We start from the raw sequence: 14,804 nt of genomic DNA, 5'->3' as shown, positions 1-14,804 counted from the left end.
TTCACCAGCTCATGCTGTCCGCTTGATTGCGCTGTGCTGCAGGAGAGGGGACCTCGGGGCTACGACAGGAGATGTGCTCTAAGCTGGAGGCTACAGCCTTCTCATTTCCCACTTCATTGGCTCTCTGCTACATGAAAGATGCTCAAAAATGTGACTATAGAAATAGGAAGACTCATCTACTGTAGTAGACTTCAGCTATGCTGGGTTTTCTCCCACTGTTACTGACTACCACCACCTACTGGTGCTCTTGAGCCAGTTTACTTTTAAGCATGACAAACTTTTTAGTTTTTATTTTTTATAATATTTTGTATAAAATGCTATAGGCCATACCGTATTCTGAAAACAGACCAGGTACAAACCCTTTGTTACCTGTGTAACAAAATCCCACCCCAGCACACAGAAGAATCAGACTGTACAAAATTATTGCTGTTCTAGAGAGGAAGCCTTGCCGAGGGGCTCCCAGGCTGCCCACGGGCCCAGTGGGTGCTGCACGTGGAGGCAGGCTTGTATGAAATCCACGGGCAGGGGGATGCTGTAAAATACAACACCTCTAGGAAACCTGCCCCGCAGCAGAGGCTGGGGGAGCTGCAGCACAGGCGTGTGTTCAGAGGGAAGGGTCCCTGGGGAGAAGGGGGTTCCTGTCTTTGTGTCCTGAGACAGCTGCTCCTGAACATCTGCACAAACTGCTCGGGGCTCCTGGGTGCAGGACTGACATGGGGGAGCTCTGGCTTGGCATAACAACAGGCTGCTGGTGACCAAAAGGGAGAAAAACTTTTTCTCAGCCCAGCTGAGACTAAAAACTTTGTTATTGGGATGGTGCTGGAGGCGCTATGCCTCCCTCCAGGGTTGGTGGCAGCCCTGATCCAAAAAGCAGGTCCAAGCCCTGGGGTGGGTGCTAGAAGCTGCTCTGCTGTGCCTCAGCCCTTGGCGGGGCTGAAGGATCATTTCCAATGTCGAGGCTGGTGTAACAGTCCTGGTCACAACCATGTTGGGGACACATTCAAAGAGCAGCTTTCCCAGGCGTGTGGCAGGGGAGGACAAAGCACACCGATCCCTGGTGAACACCCGCTGGGACCCGGCGCCAGCCTGGCTGTATTGCTCTGCTGGCTGGAAAACCAAACACGTTTTCTTTCTTCTCAAACACCGTGTCCACCACAGAGGTTTTCTGTTCTCTGGCACAAAGGCCTTCAGGCTGCTGAGTCTGAGTGTTTGCAAAGGTGGGTGCCCAGAGGGTGCCTCTTGGGCTGAGGAGACCCCAGGTAAGAGCAGTGTGCCACCCTGTGCTCACCTCTTCTGGACCATGCTGCTTGTAACCCACATCCTGGGGCCCCACCTCACCCCGAGGAGGGGGAGAAGGACTCCGGAGAGCCCTGGGACTGCTTCCAACCGCTGCAAGGAGTGGCCGCAGCAGCCTCACACTGCGGCTGCTGTCCCAGTGTGTGTCCCCACTCATTTGCCATCACCTCCTGGCCCCTGGCAGTAGTAGGAGTGGAAAAGCCGCTCGTGGGCGCAGACCCTCATGGCCCTGTGTGTGTGCAGCAGCAGCCGGGGGAAGCGGGAGGTGAAGTACTGCACAAAGCCGTCAGGGACAGAGCCCAGGGTTGCCCGGACATCGGCCGGCAGCTCATGGTAGTGATGCTTCTGCAGGAGAGAGGAGGGCGAGGTGAGCAGGGGTGGGCAGGTGGCGGGGACAGGGGGGAGCTGGGGCAGCTGTACCTTGTTCCTCATGGCCCGCAGGAGGTCGCGCACCGAGCCCCCCTTGTAGGTGCGGAACTTCCTCAGGTCTGGGGAGAGCAGGAGAGATGCTGAGCGAGGCAGGATGCGGCCAGGAAGAGGGGCTGCCACAGCCCCCCCGTGGTGCCAGTGCCGCCCCAGTGATGCAGGGCAGCAAACTGGGGCACTGCTCTGCTCTGCCCTCCCAAGGAAGGGCTGACACATTTACCCACCCTAGTTTTTGGCTCCTAGGCACGAGCAGGTGCCTCTTGCCCAGTAAAAGGTACCGGACCCGGGAGCCCCAGTCCCTGCCCAACTCTGCGTGAAAGGCGGCAGCAGGCTCAGGCTGCAGCAGGGAGCCTGGCACCCGTGTGCTCACCTGTCTGCAGCGGGAGGGAGATGTGCATCCTCCAGTTGGTCCTCACCACCGACCGTCCCCCCGCCTCCAGGGCCGAGACGATGGGTCCCTCAACAGGCTCCTTCTCGACGCGGTCACTGACGTCCTGCGTGCCCAAGCACAGGGACCAGGGTGGTTACAGTGCTGGCTCTTGCCCTGTGCCACCCCATCCAGTGCCAGGGAACAGAGCTGGTGCTGAGGGGGGGGGGGCGAAGAGGGTTGGCCCTGACCCTAAAGCCAGGGAGCCCCGACCCCTTGCCAAAGTAGCTCAAAATGAGTACGTTGACCTAAACGCAGCTGTTTCCAGCACTTATTTTTCAGAGCACACCTATGTTCACTGCCCAGTGGGATGGCACACGCTCACCTGGAAGAACTGCAGCTGCTTCTCCTGACTCCAGAAAAAGGGGTGCACAAGGACCACGGGGGCTGAGGGTCGGCACTGGGGCTCAGGGCTGATCATTGCCGCAATCAGCTCTCGTGCAACAAGCTTGTCTGGTAGGTGAAACAACACAACAGAGAACTAATCCTCCCAAGAAGGACCGGGAGCTGTGCCCCTTGCCTCAGCGCTTCCCACGGGGACCTGCCTGTGGGGAAGGGTCTCACCGTGAGCTTCTTCCTGCAGGCAGCTCAGCTGGTAAGAGCCTGACAAGATGTTGGCCTGTCGTCGCAAGCTGTCCCCAAACGGGTGCTGCCCTCCTGACACCACGTAGTAGAAGACACAGCCAGCTGAAAAGATGTCCACGGCACACGTCTGCAAAACATGAAGGGGGGAAATGGGACCCTCACGGCAAAGGGTGAGGAAAGCTTTCCCTTTCCCATGTTTCGATTATTTTATGTGAACACTTGGTCGTTTGCTACAGAGCTGCTGGAAAATGCATCGCACCAGGGCTCCTGCCTGCCCCGCTTTCTGGAATCACTGATTCGGGTGTTTATCAGGGAAGAGGGCTTCAGAGGCACAGACAGAACTCAGGACTTCACAGCCAGATGGACACGTCGCAGTGCTGGTGTCTCACCCAGCTGTGCAAACCACCCCCAGTATAAGGTTACGCGTAGCATGTTGCCAGCACCAGTACATGCCCTGCCAGGGGCCAGTACAGCAACCGGCTTCCAGCAGGAACAGGATTTCCTGGGCTAAACAGACGAGCAGAAGCATAACCTTCACAGCGAGCCACGGCCCCCTCCAACCTCCCCAAGCCGAATTTCCAAGCACTGCAGCCAGATGAGATGCCCTGTGCCGAGCACAGCCGCACACTGTCCCTGCGAGGTCAGGAGAGCAGGGGCAGCCACCGACCAGGGCAGTCCTGGCGAGGAGAGCCAGCGCTCTGCATCTGGGCTGGCTTTTGGGCTCTCGGAGCTTTTCTCTTAATCGCGTATTTCAGCGGCATGCCACGAGGCCGCTGCCAGCACGGGGGACTCTGTCACGAGGGGCTCGAGGAGGAACCTAGGTGGGGGGAAGCATCCACGGCTCACTGACAGGGTTCTCCTTCGGGGCTTCCTGCAGCACCTCGGGCGCGATCCAGCCCTCTGTGCCAGGGATGCCGGAGCGGAGGCTGAAGCTCTGTCGTCCCCCCTGAAGCTTCTTGCAGAGGCCAAAGTCGGAGATGACAGCTCGGATCTGCCCGTGGCGATTTGGGACGGAGATGAGGATGTTACAGGGCTTCAGGTCACGATGGACTGGAAGAGAGAGTGCGCAGAGTCACCTGCCAGCGCGGCCGCAGGGCTGAAGCAGAAAAGGGCTCTGCCTGCCGCCCCACGAGCTGCTGACCCCGACAGCTGCTGCCTGAACCCCGCAGCCTCGGCTGAGGACAGGACCAAGATGGGACACGCTGCCCTCCTGCCCGTGTGTGGCAGTGGGTCGCTGCCCTCTTACCGATGCTGAGGGAGTGGAGGTGGGCCAGCCCGGACATGGTCTGACGCAGCAGAGACACCGGGTCCAGGCTGCGACGATCGAAGCTGGGGCTTTCCACGTACTGGAATAACATAGAAGTGGAAAGAGATGAGCTGAGCCCTGAGTTACTGGGGCAAACAAGGCAAGGCTTGGCGGGAGAGACTTCTCACTAGGCTGACAGAGGTGGAAGGAGACAAGCCCACGCGGAGGCCATTTGTACCCAAGGCTTGCCATTTCCAGGTCTACCAGTCAGCATCTATTCCCTCTGCAGCAAACCGCCCTCACTTGTGTCCTCCGACCTCCACAGCTTCAGCAACACTCCTGCTTTACGGAGCGTTAAAAGGATGCTTCTCCTCCCCCACGCTGAGCCTCTCCCCAGCATGTGAACAACTGCCTCGGCTGATGCGGCAGCTCGGAGCTCCCCAGCTCCTTCCTGAGAGGGCGAATTGGCAGGAGAACACGGGCAGGGGCTTGACGGACACAGGAGCAATGCTGCTGCTGGCTGCTCTGCCTCTCCAAAGTACCTCGCAGCCTGCCCATGCCCGATCCGACCCCTGTTCCCTCTGACTGCTGGGAAGCAGGTTCGGAGCAGGGCTGTACGCCCGAGGCCAGGCAGGAACACCACAGAGGGCTCTGAAACCAGGAGCCGCTGGCCGCCAACCCTGCCCTCGGGCACGTACAGCACGCTGCTCCCGCGGGAGCACTGCAGGACCTCCCTAAGAGCACAGACAAGAACCCTGGGGACCGATCTGCAAACGCAGAGATGGGGACGTCCAGAACTGATGGACAGCCACCCGGCAGTAGTCCCATGCAGCCGTCCCCATGCCCCCAGGACCAGGCTCACCTCCTGCAGCGTGGCAGAGCAGAGCTCAATGGCGATGTAGTGGAACTGCTTGTCCTTCTCGGTGCAGAAGTAGCGGACAACGTGGGGGTGCTCATCCGACTCCCGGAGCAGCTGGACCTCGCGGTCCACGAGGTGGAAACATTCGGGCAGGAGGCGCTTCACGGCCACGTTCCGGCCATCAAACTGTCCTCTGTGCGGAGAGTCAATGGTGGTGTCCCCGCACGGCCCTCCCCAGCCACGGCAGAGCCCAGCGCTGCAGATGGGCAGCTCAGCCAGGCTCTGGCTGATGCTGAAAACTCGCCCCTTGGGGTCCTCAGCATGGGTCACCTTGGAGTGACTCCCAAAGACTTGTCAAAGCCACGGACAGGCAGAAATCTCTGCAACGAGCTGGAAACTGGGGGTTTGGGTTCCCCTTTTTGTAGGAAAATAACCTCCCTCGCTTTATGCTGTGTTCAGTGCTGGGGGAAGGGGCTAAGCCAGAGCCAGGGGACCCTTACGAGGGACTAGACCTGCCACTGCTGAGAGCTGCCTGGAGCAGGCACAGCCCAGCCGCCTGACAGCCTGGCACAGGCAGGAGGGGATGGGCAGCACAGGGGGGTGGTGCAAGGGGAGACCTGCCCTGCGTACCCGGTACCTGGTTACTGAAGGCCATGAGCCCAGCTCTCTAGATGGGTTTGATGAAGACCATGAGAATGGGAGGGTGGCAACCCATTCTCAGAAGCCCCCGAACCACCAGCCGCCAGCCAGAGAAGGAGCTGCCTTCACGCTGTACTTGTGGCTCCCAGGAGAATGAGAGCAGCATGAGGACAGGCACCCGGGGTACCACCCACCTGAAGACAAAGGTTCCTCCAGCTCCGTGGCCCAGCACATCCTTGGGGTTAAAAGAAACTTTCCCAACTACAATCACATCTGGTTCTGCATCTGCAGAGGAAGAGGAGGACAGTCATCCTTCAACCTATGAGTCTTTGTCCTACAGGAAGGACATCCAGTTCTTCATCCACCTGGCCATTCTTTGGGTCCTGCTACTCTTGCAATTGTTTTTGCAGCCCATGCTTATCTGGCAGCAGGTTTTGCATCTCCTCCCCCATCAACTGGGGTGCAGCCCCCTCATCTTTGGGGCATCTTTGCTCCCACTTTGGGTGAGAACACCTACGGACAGACGGCCCCTCACACCTTGCCCGTTCCCACCTGCACACACCTTCAGCAGCTGCCGGGACAGCTGGATCTGAGCTGACCATCCCATTAGACAGGCCCTTCGGGCAGGCCGAGGGGCTGGAGCTCTGCGAGAGCTGCAACGCGCTTCCCTGGCTCAGCCCTGGCTCCCTGGGCTCTGCAGGGACACCCTCCTTGGAGACCCGGCTTGGGAGCAGCATCTCCTGCTGCTGCTGCAGGAGCTGAATCTGCTTCTCCAGCTGCTGCTGCTGCACCGCATGCTGCTTCTGCAGTTTCTGGAACACAAACCATGGGAGCAGTGAGCTCCAGCACCCAGAGCAGAGCCGGGGCATCGGCAGGACTTGGCACAAGCCGTGCACGCACCGCCTGTCCCTGGCCCAGCCGGCAGAACGCTGCCCCACCTCGGCTTGTTACCACGAGTGCGTACGAGACAGCGTGGGAGCTGCACGGCCCATCACAGCCACGACACCGCTGCTTGTGCCACAAGCCCTTCAGAAGCGGCATTTCTGCGGCAGGCTCTTCCGCTGGCCACCACTCACCGTGAGCAGGAGGAACAGGACTCCCCCGCCCAGCAGCGCCGTGCCGACGCCAGCCATCACCAGGTCCCAGAAGCTGGCCTCGGGGTAGACCTCCACCTGCTCCTTTGGCGCGGGGTCCGGCTGGAACTGCCCCTCGCCGCGGACAGCCGGCTCCTCCGGGCTGCTCGGGGCCAGAAACTGCAACACACGCCCGGGGCTGGGTGACACCAGAGGGACGGACCGCTGGGCACTCGGGTCCCCCTCCCCGCTACAGCCTTGCACGCAGGACCCCCTCCTCGTGCTACCCCACACTGGGGACCCACCGCCCAGCCCCAGCCCCTTCAGCGACCCGGCAGTGCCAGAGGTTCCCCCCAGCGCAGAGGTGGGACCCAGCAGAGCTCCGCCACTCACATCGTCGAACACGGTCCTGGCAGGAGGAGCCCTGGGGATGATGGTTTCCGTTGTCTTCCTCAGGTTCTCTGGGAAGGCTCGTAGCATTGTAGTGTGGACCACAGGAGGCAGCTCGTGGTGCCCTGCGGCGGGAGGGAAACAGAGACAACCGTCAGCTGGTCTCTGGTCACAGCTTCAGTCCCTCAGACGTGGGCTCACCAGACAGCTCTGGCTCTCCTGGAGAAGGGGTGTCGCTTCTCATAGGAGGCACAAAAACTATCACAGCTACAACCCGCCAGCTCCATCCCCAGGGATGGGGACCTGGAGCAGCAGCAGCCAGCGGAGGAAGGCAGAGGGCACGGTCCCCTGCGCTCAGCACGCACCGGGGGCCTGACCCTGCTCCTCTGTGCCTCCCCTGCCACGACCTCGAGATACGACCCCGATTTCCAAACATGCCAATGCAGTGTGGCCTCTCCTGCCATGGCGCCTGAGACAGCAATCATGGAGCAGGCTAATTAACCCAGCATCTGGGTGCAGGGCTCGGCGCACAACAGCACACCCACCAGCACGGCTAATTGTGAGTCCCGCTTCAAAGGGTCCCTTCCCAACCCCCCGGGTGGGGGTGGCTGGCAGCCCCTCCTGGGGAGGGGACAAGGACGGGCTGCAACCACCCCAAGCCAGAGTCACCGCAGTCCCTGAGGGTGAGTCACAGCCTCCGTCCCGTTTGCCCCGCTGAGCAAAGCGGGTTGGGCTGCCACCCCAAAACACAACGGCAGCTGGGGCTGCCCCTCCCCGGGGCGAGGACGCAGGGAAAGCCCGTGCCCCTTGCGGGTCCGCACCTATTAGGAGCCACTGGTTGTGGAGCGCGGTGATGCTGCCCTGCGGGTACTTGACGTCGGTGCTGGGCGTGATCTCACACTCCCCTGACTCTCTCATGGTCACATCATCCGTGGTGGGGCCGTCGATCCTGGCCAGCGTGATGCCCTGTGGCTGGGGGCCCGATAGCTCGTGGAGCACCACGCAGCCGGGACGTGCACCCACCGCACCTCACCCTGAAAGGGGCCAGCGGGGACACTCACCACCAGAGCCACGCTGCCATGGACCAGGGAGGTCAAGGCGTAGAAGCTGGCCGCATACTTCCCCACGTAGAGCGCTGGCCTGCAAGGCAGGGACAAGCATCAGCCTCCCATCCGTCACAGATCGGGGAAGCTGAGCAGAGGTAACACAAATGCCACCGGCTGCCACAGCACAGGAACCACGTACAGCAGCTGGGTCTTGGTGGCAGTGAAATCCTTCATGGACTGGTAGCTCCACTTGAGGAGATGGATGTCCTGCGAGTGGAAGGTCAGGTAACGCAGGGTCTCCATGGCCAGGTTGAGGTGGGGGACACGGCGGAGGCTGTCCTGATGCCACATGTAGATGCCGACCACAGGCGAGCCATAGTTCTGTGCCCACAGGACCTCCCCGCTCTCCTTGTCCAGTGTCACCACCAGCCCGTCTCCGCTCGAGGCGAAGTGTGCCATTTCTAGGCAGAGCCAGAGGGAGGGGGCGATGCAGCGGTGCTGGCTGCAGGGCTTTGCCCCCCTCTGCCCCCCCCCAGTCCTGCCACTGGCCATGGGCTGCTGCCTGCTGCCGAGAGCCGTGGCTGGCACGGCAGCCGTTCTCCCCAGCAATCGGCACAGCCAGAACCCACCGGTCATGGCGGCATCTCCCCAGGGTGCCCGCAGAGCCAGGGGTCCCGCTGCGAGCAGGGTGTTGGGGAACCTGGCTCCCGTGGCTCCCACACGTGTGGCAGTCACTTACTGTAGTGGTAGGACTCCTCGCAGAGTGGTGCCGAGTAGTCTGAGAAGGTGGCGTTCCAGCGCAGCTCCCGTGACTTGGTGTCATACATGGTGATGACATACTCTGGGGATGAGAGCGGGGCTCGAGGTCACTGCCCAGCACCCCGCTCCTGGGACTAGATGGACAAACGGGGAGCAGGACTGGCTTACGGGTACGGCCGATGTAGAGGAGGGGACTTGATGGGCACAGACCATCCCAGGCCTCTGTCGAGAGAGTGGTCTGCTTCTCTCCTGACTTGGGGTCCACGATGAACCAGGTGTCCTGCTTCTTCCCTGAGAATAAAAATATATTTTTTGTAAGTCTCTGCGGTCCTGCTGTCCGTCCCCAAGGTTTCCTCCTGTCTCCCCTCCATGGACACGTTCCCGGGAGGTCCCCGCTCAGCCTCTCCTCCCCCCTGGCCCCGGGTCCAGTGGAGCGGCTGGTCCCTGCATACCGGTGTAGAGCACGCCGTCCGAACTGCGGCATGGCGAGGACTGGACCAGCTCTGGGATGGTGAACGGGAGCTTCTGCAACACAGACAGCAGCGTGGATGTGGGACCAGAGAAATGCCTCCCTGAGCAGCAGCCTTCCTGCCTTCAGAAGCAGGGTGGGAAGGAGAGGTCCCTGGGACAGTCCCCTCCTCCTCTCCCGCCTTCACTGCTTAACCCCAAAGCAGGACGGAGGGGTGGGGAAGGAAAGGGTCCCAGCTGTATTTGCCCCACACCCACTTGGCTGACATCTTCCAGGTGCCAAGGACAAGCTGGAACAACCAAAGGCCCCACGCTCGCCCTGTCCAGCAGGTCCACCCTGTCCCCCAGCCCGGTGAACCCCCAGGGTGCAGGCAGGCGGGATGCACGCAGTCCCACAGCCCCACTGACCATCAAGCCTTCTTTGTTTTTTCCTCCCAGGATATACAGGCTGCCATCGTTGGGGTCTGGAAGGAATGCCGGTCTGGAGAGGAGGAGAAAGGAGGATGAAATGTGAGCTGCCTCCTGCCCTGGGCACACGCCAAGGACTAAAGAAGAGCTGCACTAAAGAAACCCCTTCAGCAGTTTGCTCCAGGGTGATTCACTCCGGGGCTTGACCTTTCCTGGAAACCTCCAGCACTGGATTTGGTAGGGGATGAACTCCCGCTCTGGGTCAGCGCCGTAACTCCATACAGCCACCCTGCACCTACCAGCCGTGCTGGCTCGGTGCCCTGCCTGCCCCGGGGGAGCTCTCTGCTGTCCTGCCTTCCTCCTGCACTTTCAGGTGGATTTTCCTCAATTTCTCTTCTATGCTTTTGTGCATGGTGGTGCTGAGAGGTTCTGGGCTGTCTGTAGAAAGGCTACAATTCAGCAGCAGGGAGCAGCTATTCCTCCTCATCATGCATGCAGTGCTAGCACAAAGGGCAGGTTTAAGGCAACGCTATGTCGTGGGCTGGGATGTTGATTTCTCCGAGGTTCCCCTCTCTTGCTGTGAATCTGTTGGTTCATCAGGGCAGTCGTGCACCTCCGAAAGGCTCCTGCACAGCCCGCAGGCTGCCTGCCCTGACTCTGCCCGCGGGGGGGTCACACTCACTCTGCCACATAAACCGGCACCTGCAGAATAGGATCTGAAAAAGAGAGCGAAACGCAGACGTCAGCGGCCTCTCCCTGTGAGCGGGGACAACGTGGCAGTGTTTACCAAGCGCAGTCATGCACTTCTACGCCAGGTCTGCAGCCTATTTGCATTTCAGACCCAGAATAGGCACTGCCGGCAGCGGGGGTCTGGCCCCCCCAGATGCTCTCCTCCATGCCTGGGGCTGGAGCTGCAGCTGGCAGCGTACCCCAGGGCTGGAGGAACTGCTGGCCCAGACCATGACCAGCAAGAGCCAAGCTGGGGGGTGTATCCCTGACCCCCTGCTAGCTGCAAGCCCAGGGAGCCAGGCTGTGAGCAAGCACCTCCCCGGGTTGCTACTCACCATCCTTCAGGGTCCACTTGATGTCACCTGTGCTCTTACTCACTGCGTGAAGGTTTCCATCCAGAGTGGATATGAAAAGCAGCGTTTCTGGGACAGTCACAGCACCACCTTTGAGGCACTACGGACAGAAACGCTGTTCTCAGAGAGCAGGGCCAGACCTGGGGGCAAGCCCCGTGCCCCGGCCATCTCAGGCAGCTCAGCGGCCCCCCCGCACCCAGCACACTGCCGCAGCAGACTGCGGGGAAGAACCTCAAGGTCCCTTCTCTTTCCCAGTGAGGCAAGACTGGGAGGGAAAATCATTTCTTTCCTTGAACCAGTATTTAAAATCTGCTTGTTCGTCCAGCTCCACCCACAGAGGACACCCGCAGAATCACATCTGCTAATGGCTGTTTGGAGGTGCTGTGTTTTATAAATCTGTGGCATTAAGCCCTGGCACTAAGGTCGCCACGCTCGCAGTGAGCGGCAGCACCAGCAGCGTGCGGTTCCAGCGGTCCCTGGCTCCTGCAGCACAGGTCACGTCCCACCCGTGCAGTCCCGGGGCAGGCACAGCCTTTCCCCTCCTGTCCCCTGGAGCCAGCTGTCCTGCCGGCGGGGATGAGCTGCTCTTCCCAGCCACAACTCCTGGGTGCATTTCTAAAGGTGACACAAACAGCCCAACTACCGGCTCCTTCCAGAAACAAACGAGTTGGGTGACTTTTCATGCCAGAAATGCAATTATGCTCACCCAGACCTTCAAAGCTACAGATTTCAGCTACCCCGACGTTGAGGGAGTAATTGTAAATTCACGCTGGGAAGTGGAGCTGCTGCTTCCGTGTACAGCGTCCGTACAGCAAGCGCCAGCTCAGCCACCGCAGGCTGGTACACACGCCAGCCTCACCCCGACTGCAAACAGGGATCAGCAAACAGCACGGGGACCCAAACGGCTTCAGGCAGAGGCAGGGTCGGTGCGGCCATCCCCAATGCCACGGAGCCAGAGCAGCACTCGGGCTCCCCGCTGGCTGTGATGCAGAAGCCAATCGAGCAAGCTGCTGCCCCGGTCACTCGTGCAGGGTGGCTAAAGGACATCCCTTGGGCCCAGCACACCGCCCCCCCCGGCAGCCCCCTTGCTGCCTCTCACCTGCTCCGTACCAGCTCCTGGAGCGAGAGCCGGGCAGAAAGACTGGCCTGGGGACCTGGGCAGACTAAAGACCGGGGACCGGCTAACAGCCTGTGTCAAGACGGTGCCCTACATGTGAGCACGTGCCAGTCTGCAGAGCAGAACCTGATGGCAGTAACAGACCAGCCACGGCACGGTGGGGCCAGGAGACACACTCTCCCTTGAGTCACTGAAATTCCTCCAGATCCAACACATAGACAGCAGCCCTGATGGGTGCCAGGTCGCCTGCTTTCCTGCTGTACCCCCTGCCAGGACCACACACCAGCTCCCTCCCAACACACCTCACTACCACCCCTCTGCTTCGAGCCCAATTCTATTATTTGCCCTTCTTCTTGCTTAATTTTTAAATGAGGTCAGAGCAAGTTTCCCAGCTCTCGCTTTGTCCAGAGGATGCGGTGGGGCAGGCAGAGAAGAGCGACTGCTCCTCGCCACCGCTTCTCCAGCACCACGCAGCCAGGCTGCGAATAGCTGCGAGGGACGGGCTGTGATGACAAGCCAGGCCAGCAGACGTGGAGCTCTTGTGGTGTGGCCACCTGCACGATGGAAACAGAACCGAGACCGACGAGCCCTCACAGCTGTCAGAGCTATAGTGGGCTCCGTGCTCACGGGCTCTCCTTTTCCCTCCCCCCCCAATGTTTTGCAGTTTCTTCCATCTCTTCTGCAACTACTGTTTTTTTGGTGACAGGGCAATCGAACAAAGGCCAGGCTGCCCAGCCTGCTCTCTGCACACCATGGGCAGAACTGGGAGCACCGGGCACCTGGGAGCTGCCACCCTCCCCTCCACTCCCAGCTCCAGCTGCCCCAGCAGTCGTTCTGGCCAGCCCTAGCCCGGAAGCACAGCTGCTGTTCCCATGGGATGTCCGCAGGACCCGTGCTTTTCCGAGGCTCCCACCACACCAGCCTGGAGTCTGCAGCGATGCCGCCAGGGCCAGAGCTCAGCCAGGGGCTCGGGGCACACTTGCTCCCCCAGCGATGGAAGGAGACAGCCGGGCAGAGACAGAAACACGGTGCCAGCAGCCACTGCTTCCTTTGCTGGAGCAGTGCTACCGACATCTGCCCAAGCCACCCGGGCATGCTACCCTCTCTGCTTGAAATGCCACCGGCGGCAGAAGCTGCCATCCAGCTCTGGAGGGGGATCTCCCTGCCAGATAGCAGCTCTGCGGGCAGGAGCGGGCAGGAAGGGGCCGAGGGCTCCCAGGAAAAGGGACTCTGTTCTCAGCCCCAGCCAGGCCCGGGGGTGGAGATGATTTTCCAAGCAGAGGTGAACAACCTCTGCCCTGGGCGCTACGTGTGGCCCCTCACCTGGCGTGAGCAGCACAGATCTCCATCACACACCTGCCAATACCATTAACATACGGCCGTGGCACCCCCACACGCAACCACCCTGACCCCGCAGACATCACAGCCCCTTCACCCCACAAACCACGCTCTTCGGGGTGCCGGACCCTGCGCACCCATGCACTCTTGATGTGGGTGCTCAAGCCCTGGACTCGCCGGCCATCACAAGCAGGACGCTCCTGCCTGCGTCGCCACGCACTCACGCCCACGAGTCTCAGGCACACGCAGGGGCTGTGCCTGCCTGCCCACCCACTCACACCCGCACACTCGCGAGGAGGGACGCTCACGCGTGCAGCGGAGCACAGTGCTTGCACACTCACGCGCTCCCGAGCACGGGATGCTTGTGCCCGCACCGTCGCACCCAGGGGACACGTACTCACTTGTGCCGGTACCCCCACACGCTCCCACCCGCGGGACACACAGTCACGCACAGGTACCCGCGCTGGAACCACGCTGGCACCCGCACTCTCCCACTCGCAAAGCGCTGGCACCCGCGCTCCCACCCGCGGACCCTGTCACACTCCCACGCACCCGCTCCCACCCGCGGGCCGTGGCGCGGCCGTACCTGTGCTGGGGGCGGCGGGAGCAGCGGCAGCAGCAGCAGCAGCCCCCGGAGCAGCCCCGGGCGCAGCGGCGCGGCGGGGCCGCCCATGTCCCGGACATGCCGGGGCCGCGACGCGCAGGGCCGGGCCGGGCCGCGCTTATCGCCGCGCCATGAGTCAGCGGGGCCGGGGCGGATCCAGGATGCTGTTTCCTGCTCCCCCCCCCCCCCACCGGCCCGGCCCGGCCCGCCGCGCCCCCTCCCCCCGCCCGCCGGTACCCGCCCCCGGCAGAGCGGCGGCGGCGGCGTTCAGCGGCAGCGGGAGGTTGCAGACTGCGCCCCCCGACACCCCGGTACCCCCCCGTCGGTTTCCCGACCCCTTTGCATGAGCACAAGGACCCGTAATCTCGGGTTTAGCATCCCCCCCCTCCACCCCGTTCCCGCGCACTCGAGGGCACCGTCCCCACGCCAGCGGTTTTAAAATTCCTCTCGCTGGTACCGCGGGACAAAGCGCAAGGCCCCCCTCCCTTTCCCCGCACCGCCTGCTGCCCCCGGCCCGGCCCCCGGCAGCCCCTCTACGGCACCCGGTGGTGCGGGAAAGGGGAGGGCTCTTCCCGGACACTTTAAATAATCTTTAGATTCATTTCAAGAAAGAGCAGGACACAGGTGCTTATAAAAGAGCTCCTTCCAAAAAGACAAACTGGAGTTGAAAGGGATTTTCAGCAGGATTCAACTCCCCCCCCCGGGAGTCATTGCCCCTTGCAGTTAGGGCAGACCTAGATACTAAACTGAACGAGAACTTGTCACTTCTACACATTAGGTGATCTATCTCTCACATATTTTGAACTTTATTTCAGTCACAGCACTATTGAACTGCCTCAGCTCTTTTTTTTCTTTAATGGGTGGGGTAGAGAAAGTTCCTAAAGCCAGTAGCAAACACGAGCAGCATCTGCTAAGCGTTAAAAAGCCGAGTCTGCAGTCAGCCCCGGTACGGCAGGCTGCTCCTGAGCACCTGCCTGTTGTGGGCTGTTACGTAGAAGTGGAACTTCCAACATCGCAACAAGCTGCCTACACATAAAACTT

General features: G+C 61.2%; 1 protein-coding gene across 3 annotated transcripts; it reads right to left on the bottom strand.

Annotated features, from left to right (window-relative positions):
- Positions 1-275: 275 nt before the first annotated feature.
- ERN2 (endoplasmic reticulum to nucleus signaling 2) lies at positions 276-13,931 on the bottom strand. 3 transcript variants are annotated; one of them, XM_054842746.1, is made up of 22 exons: positions 13,746-13,931; positions 10,687-10,804; positions 10,305-10,338; positions 9,623-9,695; positions 9,199-9,271; positions 8,915-9,037; positions 8,727-8,828; positions 8,187-8,448; positions 8,003-8,081; positions 7,763-7,913; positions 6,945-7,066; positions 6,555-6,731; positions 6,041-6,290; positions 5,673-5,763; positions 4,843-5,032; positions 3,981-4,080; positions 3,585-3,784; positions 2,714-2,861; positions 2,475-2,602; positions 2,093-2,216; positions 1,717-1,784; positions 276-1,641 (listed from the first exon to the last, which is right to left on the bottom strand). In XM_054842746.1, exons 1-22 carry the CDS (start codon positions 13,830-13,832, stop codon positions 1,450-1,452), a joined length of 2,892 nt encoding a protein of 963 aa, XP_054698721.1. In that variant the 5' UTR covers positions 13,833-13,931; the 3' UTR covers positions 276-1,449. The 3 variants fall into 3 exon arrangements, with proteins under 3 accessions (XP_054698721.1, XP_054698722.1, XP_054698723.1); XM_054842747.1 differs by lacking the exon at positions 13,746-13,931 and having other exon boundaries at positions 9,922-10,338; positions 10,687-10,795; XM_054842748.1 differs by lacking the exons at positions 10,305-10,338; positions 13,746-13,931 and having other exon boundaries at positions 10,687-10,784.
- Between the last annotated feature and the right edge of the window lie 873 nt (positions 13,932-14,804).

The sequence above is a fragment of the Grus americana genome, chromosome 15 (assembly GCF_028858705.1).
Source record: "Grus americana isolate bGruAme1 chromosome 15, bGruAme1.mat, whole genome shotgun sequence".
Classification (NCBI taxonomy): Eukaryota; Metazoa; Chordata; class Aves; order Gruiformes; family Gruidae; genus Grus; species Grus americana.
Note: the sequence above shows the minus strand (reverse complement) of the source record. Positions and strands in the feature narration are given on the sequence as shown.

Excerpts from the sequence above, each read along its gene's own strand:
- ERN2 (XM_054842746.1), bottom strand. The coding sequence starts at position 13,832 with ATGGGCGGCCCCGCCGCGCCGCTGCGCCCGGGGCTGCTCCGGGGGCTG. Across the intron at positions 2,603-2,713 it reads CCTGCAGGAAGAAGCTCACG|ACAAGCTTGTTGCACGAGAG; the intron begins GTGAGACCCTTC and ends TTCACCTACCAG. Across the intron at positions 2,217-2,474 it reads AGCAGCTGCAGTTCTTCCAG|GACGTCAGTGACCGCGTCGA; the intron begins GTGAGCGTGTGC and ends TTGGGCACGCAG.